Source organism: Alligator sinensis, unplaced genomic scaffold, assembly GCF_000455745.1.
Source record: "Alligator sinensis unplaced genomic scaffold, ASM45574v1 scaffold839_1, whole genome shotgun sequence".
Classification (NCBI taxonomy): Eukaryota; Metazoa; Chordata; order Crocodylia; family Alligatoridae; genus Alligator; species Alligator sinensis.
In genome coordinates, this window is record NW_005841885.1 from 2,835,704 (window position 1) to 2,842,472 (window position 6,769).

The 6,769-nt window shown below is 48.4% G+C and overlaps 1 protein-coding gene across 5 annotated transcripts in view; it reads right to left on the reverse strand.

Moving 5' to 3' along the window:
- Positions 1–6,509, reverse strand: part of SLC41A3 (solute carrier family 41 member 3) — a 35,709-nt gene extending 29,200 nt beyond the window's left edge. Inside the window, exons 1-2 of one of the 5 annotated variants that reach the window (XM_006017783.3) lie at positions 6,392–6,509; positions 3,257–3,574 (exon numbers count right to left, since the gene is read on the reverse strand). In XM_006017783.3, the coding sequence (XP_006017845.1) occupies positions 3,257–3,547 (291 nt within the window). In that variant the 5' untranslated portion in view covers positions 3,548–3,574; positions 6,392–6,509. Of the gene's footprint in view, positions 1–3,256; positions 3,575–4,361; positions 4,479–4,527; positions 4,660–5,472; positions 5,602–6,391 lie in introns of those variants that run through there. The other 4 variants (XM_025196828.1, XM_006017782.3, XM_006017781.3 and 1 more) reach the window with 4 other exon arrangements.
- Between the last annotated feature and the right edge of the window lie 260 nt (positions 6,510–6,769).

Here is a 6,769-nt window from a genome sequence, read left to right on the forward strand (position 1 = left end):
CCACGGTAAAGCAGCATCCCTGCACAGGGCAGAATGGCCATTCTATTCCATGCCAGAGGTGGTTTCATCTCCTGTTTGAAAGTGAAGTGGCTAGATGCGCTGGCACAAGCTTGTCCACCTGGACTACAAACCCAAATGAAAATTTACGTAAAATCAGAGGGGAGGAGGGCTGGTATCTGTTGGGGCTCTTGTGTAATAATTTGGACAGCACATTAGCACCTTTGGGTCTAAAGGTTATTTCCAGTGAAGGAGGGCCCAGATGACACAAGGGACTGGAAGATAAGGTACTTTCACTAGGCAGCTGCTGGTTCAAAGCCAGTCAGTAGCAACAGACACCTACAGCTGTTCAGTGGCTAGTGTGAGAAGTCTGTCCAGATCCTAGCATTCAAAGTCAAGATTAAAAAACACTCCTCACCAATATACTTGGCAATTACTGGTCCTGGAGAGTCTTAACAAGGAGACATAAGGATGAGTAGGATGTGGAGTCCAACCAGAGAAGCTCTTACTACCCACCGCCCCATGCCACGATCGGCTTCTTCTCACCTAAAGCTTCAAGGTAAGAGGGAGAAGCTCTCAGCTAAAGCCCTAGGGGCTCCGAGTTGTCTTGTCAGCCGTTTCAGGATTTTAGGGGTTCGATAATCTGTCGATAGAGTCATAAAGTATCAATGCATATTACAAACTGCTTGCTTGCTTCCAGATGAAAGTCTTGCTAGGAGGAAAGTGTCAGACTACTTGAAAGACCCAACTGCCATAAAAAGAAAGAGCAGCTAGTACGGCCTTTCCTAAAGCCCTGGCAGGCTGGGGTGAATGAGTTTATCATGCTCTTATCTCTCTCTATTACTAACCAAGCACCATAAAATGCCTCCAACTGGCAAATTAGCACGCAAAGAAGGTAATGAAATCAGCTGACGTGCATGCACACTGTTTTTTTATTATACACTTAAGGTACCTCTGACACAACGTCACAGATCCACAGCCTTACTTCATCAAACACAAGAGGTTCAACCAGGTGATGTCCAAATTGTTCAGACTTTACTGTCTTTTCATTGCACGTGTGGACAGTGTACAACAGAGCCCTGATCTCTGACTGGGTCCTATATTCACTACCATGATACAAAGAAATGTCTAAGGACAAAACCCTTTTTTGTTTACACATGACTTCTCTTTGCTGCAGAGCAGGCATGTCTATGCTGCCAGGCTGCCCTTGCAATGCACCATGATAATGGCACTAAGTTCTCTTCATTTTGTGGCTTCCTCTTTGAGCCATTGAAGGGGTCCATGTTTAAGACTGTTTCTGGTTCAGTGCTACCTTGGGCCACACGGACTACAAGCACATAGGGAAGGAAGCCATGTTGGGGCACCGAGGAAGCTGTGAACTCCCCTTTTCACTCAGCAGAAGCAGAAAGAGACCTGGCTGGCATGTGACACAAAAGGGAGGAAGACTCCAAACAGCAGTGAAGCTATCAGAGAAACAGTACACCCAAGCAGGGCATGTTCACTCACAAGGTTTCACTGCACCAGCAGCTGATGTGCTTGTCTTTCCATGAAGGGGCAGATTTCTTCCCTAACTGCTGAGGGACTAGGCACAAGGAGGAAGGATATGATGGATTGCTATTTACACATAAAAGAAACTAGTCATTTGTAACATTAGCTAGGTACAGGGTTTGCTGCATTCCTACAGGGTTTGTTGCCTTCGTGCCTGAACCACTGGGGCCATGGACTGCTCAACAACTCAGCAGAGGGTTGCATTTTTAAACATACTTTGCCCAAACCTACCTATCTGCTCTGTAAAGCCATTGTGCACTTTGGGATGGCTAGATAAACATGCCATTTATATCCAGCGTTAGCTATTCATGGACAGATATTAAAAATGAAACCTAACCTTCCGTCTGTTAGATTGGTGCTAAAGGTGACAAAAAAAAGTTTGATCCTTGATATTATAGCACAGCGCCCTTGTTCCTGTTCATGTAAGAGTGGATAGCGTGAGCTTCAGTTTACAGCACATTAAGGTGAGCTGAGGACACTGTGACCATCTTAATTGGTCATGGCCTCTGCATTTACAGGCTTTACTGCTCTTACAGCTTAAGGAGGTCAATTAAGGGCTAATGATGAAGGGGAAAAGTTTCAGTCCAGCAAAAACTGTCAGTGCAGACACAGGCCTTTCAGTGTCATCATATCAGATAACGAAGGGGCAGCATGACCCCATAGCTTGTTAATCAAATACACAAGGGAAGGAAAAAGCAATGCATAACTGAAAGAGAGTCACCTTTTACTAATAATACATTTGAGAGTCCTATGGAAATAAACAGTAAGCATATGTTGTCTAAAGGCAGTTCTTAGCTGCTAAGTAATTTTGCGCTGCTAAGTAATTTTGCACTGCAAAGGCAAGCTTTGATTAAGACCATCACACAAAAAGTATTTCCCCTGCGGGACAGAGACCCCTACTGCCACCACTAGAAGTCCTTAAAAAGGAATATGAAGATGAACACAATGTGTATCAAGGTAGACACAGCACTAACAAGAGTGCTGGGCAATTCCAGCTCCTTATTTTGTCCAAAGGACTTGGAAATACCTCTGTGATGCTTGTGACACCTTGGCCTCACTGCACAGTAGCATCAGAAAAAACCCATGCAAGGACACTACTTTGCAGTAATGCCAGTCACTTAGTACTTGGTTATGCAAATACACAAGTACTTGGTTACACAAGTACTAAATGACTACGCAGTAACAACTGCACACTCTTCTGCTTGTGTAGACGCAACCCCTGAGTCGGAACACATTGCAATGAGCTGGAAATGGGCAGGGACTTACTGTACGTCACCTGCTCTGCATGTAACTGGGTGCCTGCTCCGACCCTGAGGGAAGTAAAGTTGAGCCAGGGCAGCTTAGCCTTGCTTCACTGAAGAGGAATAAGCTATCCTAGTTTAACCTGTGCTTACCACAGGGTAAGAGCATGTCAACAGGCTGTTACCCTAAAGCTTCTGATATATAGGAAACCCTCACCCCCTTTTGTCCAGACCCTGAGTCTTCAAAGGAGGTGAAGGGCAAGACATTCGAGAGGTCCTGCCTTGTGAGAGTGTTTTAGCAGCAGCTGGGTGATAATGGTCTAGAACTGAGAAGGTGATATCCAAAAATGGGGAAGACTCTCCCACATCCATCCAATCCCTGGTAAATCCTCCTTCCCTTGGCAAGGCCTATGCTCTGAATCCTGAGAATAATCCACAACACCCACTGAGAAAGAGACTGTCTCCCTTACCTGAACGTAATCCAAAACCATCCCGGCCAAGACCATGCCGAGGCCTGCTAACATGTAGGGCAGGAGCACCTGCAGACAAACGGCAACAGCTGATTCTTCATGTAGTCTTGCCATAGCCACTTTCTCTTCAGCTGGCTGTTTTTGCTGCGAGACCAAAGGGACATCCTCTGCCTCCTGGCTGCCAAGTCGGCTGTCTCTGTGTTTACCCTTGTTCTTTGCTTTGTGCCTGGACCGCTCTCCATTTTTCGTCCTGCCCTCCTTTCTCCTCTGCCGAGCTTCCTCCCCTTTCATCGTGATTCTCCCAAATCCAGGGACTTTCTGGAGAACACAACAATGTGAGGTGTCATGAGAGGCAGCAACCTACGGGTTTGAAAAAGTCCCAAGGGTTTCCCTCTGTCCCATTAACTTAAAGGCAAAATGCCACCTGCTTCTCTAAGGGGGGAGACAGATTACTAGAGGACCTGAATGTTTGTTCATCAGCTTTCACTCAGCCTCCTGTTTCAGGCCACTGATTTCCCACTCCATGACCCCACCTGACACGGGGCTGCACTTCTGTCATCTATCCCAGCTCCGTGCTGCCAGCAACCTAAACAAGGGGTGCCCCTTATTCCCAGTGGCTTTGAGGAGGGGACCCAGAGGCACCCGGCATGCTGCAGAATCAGCCCATGGGACTGGCTGAGGAGTCTGGCAGGCTGCACTCACCAGGGCAGTACCAATGGGCAAGCATCAGCTGATAATCAGATATTATATTCTCAGATATTATATCTATTAAAATATAGATATAATATATATTATGTAGGTATAGATATATATCTAGCTCGATTGATCGATCATTTATCTATCTAATATGTACAATTTAGATGGTCTCTCTCTTGGGCACCTTTCCTAATACACACAAAGACAGGAACCCTATGATTCCCGCCCACCACCCATGCCCGCCTGTGATGCTCCATTAGGGGTAAATCACGATGCAGTGCGAATGGCCAGCAGTGAAACCAATGACGGGTCCCCCGAGCCCAGGCTCCACGTCCCGGCAGCACCACCCACCCTCCGTGCTGGCAGGCTCATCAAAGCCCCCAGTTCCCCCAGCCCTACCAGGACTGACCCAGTGCAGCAGGGAAGCACTCAGATACAAGCTGATCCGCTCTCCTCTGCACCTGGCACACATCTGGGGAGCAAGGGCACAGCTGGGGGAGGGGCATACAGCTGTGGAGGAAGCACAGCAGCTGGCCCCAAGCCAAGCATTGCCCACCCCCAGTGCGGGCACTCACCCAGCTCCTTTGTCCTTCCTCGTGGGGCTCTAGCGCCCCCCGGGGCCCTGCGGGGGCGTGGCCTGCATCTGGAGCGCATGCAAATGAGGGAGGCGTGGGGCGCACATCTGGAACGGCGGCGGCTCCGCGGCGGGGAGCGGAAAAGGAAGCGGCGAGGCCGGGCCGGGCCGGGATGGGCGGTGCTGCCCTCCCGCGGGTGCGCCAGCGCCTCCCAGATGTGCAGCAAGGAGCCAGGCCACCTGGGTCCCCTTGTCCCCTGGCACTGTCTCCCAGATGTGCAGCAAGGAGCCAGGCCACCTGGGTCCCCCTGTCCCCTGGCACTGTCTCCCAGATGTGCAGCAAGGAGCCAGGCCACCTGGGTCCCCCTGTCCCCTGGCACTGTCTCCCAGATGTGCAGCAAGGAGCCAGGCCACCTGGGTCCCCTTGTCCCCTGGCACTGTCTCCCAGATGTGCAGCAAGGAGCCAGGCCACCTGGGTCCCCCTGTCCCCTGGCACTGCCTCCCAGATGTGCAGCAAGGAGCTAGGACACCTGGCTTCTCTTGCCCCCTCTGGCCCTGGGAATATTCCTAAAAAAGGCCAAAAAGTTGTGGAGAAGGGGCTGCAGCAGCCTGAAGCAAATGTCCTGCCAGCCCCTCCCTTTCCACCCATGATCCATCCCCAATTATTTCTTTTTTAGCATTTAGTACATCAGAGGCTTTTAAGCTTCCTGTGTGAAATCCCGACTCCAAAACAATCAATGGAAAAAAGCTCCTGTTGACTTCCATGAGGCCAAGGTTTTACACCCAGCCATTTGTTTCAGTTCCAGGGGAGCCAACGGTGCCAGAGGGAGGTTTATAACAGGCGCGTCGCGTAAGCACACGGATCCCATTAAACATCTGAATCATCACGCACACACAAACCCACCGACCCACACAGCACAAGTTTTCAGAATTAGTTCAGGATTACCTCAATGCAAAAATAATATATCCCGATGAGGACTGTCCTCAAGGCAAGTTTAGGCAAATGTGTCTCCTGGCCTGCGAGTCCTGTGCCTTGAACAGGGCAGACTTAGAGAGCTGTAAGCGTTTGCAAGTGACAATAACAAAACTCTGCAGCTGCTGCGTCCTGGGGCCATGCGCTGCTCCTGAATGTCATACCTAAAGTGACCAGGCTTGAATTTCAGCAAACTTGGCGTTATTGTGGGTCTTAGCTTCGTTGCAAATGATGGTTCTCAGAGCACTAAGAAGAAAATTTTCCTCTGGGGAAGTCACTGAGTCCACAAGGCGGGGGGGATGAGGTGCCTGTTAAAAATAGTGGGCTCACCAAGACATTTTTAGACTTGTAGCTTTTGTTATGCTATCAATTTACAGCTGAGTTTCAAGAATCTACAGACGAAGCAGGAAGGCTCTTGAGAAGTTTTGCTGATGTAGAACAACAGCAGCGACTTAAATGTCTAGATTAAATAAATACGGTCATATTCTACAATAATTATGCAAGCTGCTACAGCATCTAGAAATGCTATAACGATGTTTTAGATCACTGCTGTAGGACACTATATTATTCTGTGACCGAAGGGAATAGTGTGCGGGCTCTGGATTCTGGGCCCAAGAATAAAGCATATACCATTTGATATGGGGCTTTGAAATTTGAAGATGCCTGGGTAAGATGGGGTGTGAGGGTACCAGTCTACTGCTGAAGCCTAGGGTGTCTTCATTCCTCTCCAAGGAGTTTCATATGTATATGTGTTTTGAAAAGGGGAGAGAGCCAGACTGACCCCTGTGGGACTGTACATGGAGGGGGGTTGGAGTAGTGGAAGTGGTTGTCAATCATAAATCTCTGAATCTGAGAAGAATGGGCAGAGCTAATATAGAGTTGCAATACTTACCCCACAAGGTCTTCCACACACAGATCAGCAACAGAGCAGCTAAGAGTATAAAAGGCAAGTAATAGATCCCAAAGCGAATAGATTTTCCCATTATCCTCAGGAAACATGAATGCCCTGCAAGGCTTAGTACTATTACAGTATTACTTTTACTTATAGTAGTATGTAACTCCTACACAGAGGCTGTGTCTGCATGTGTGCTTAACTGTGGAGAAGACTAATTAGCTGCAGAATAAAGTGGCACCGTCTACGTGTGTGATGCTATTAGGCTTTGGTAAATTAATTAACGTTGACATAAGTTAGTACTGCCAGGGACAGTACTTTCTTACAGTGAGGTAATTAACTGCAATTAAACACACATGTAGATGTTGACTGCGGGTG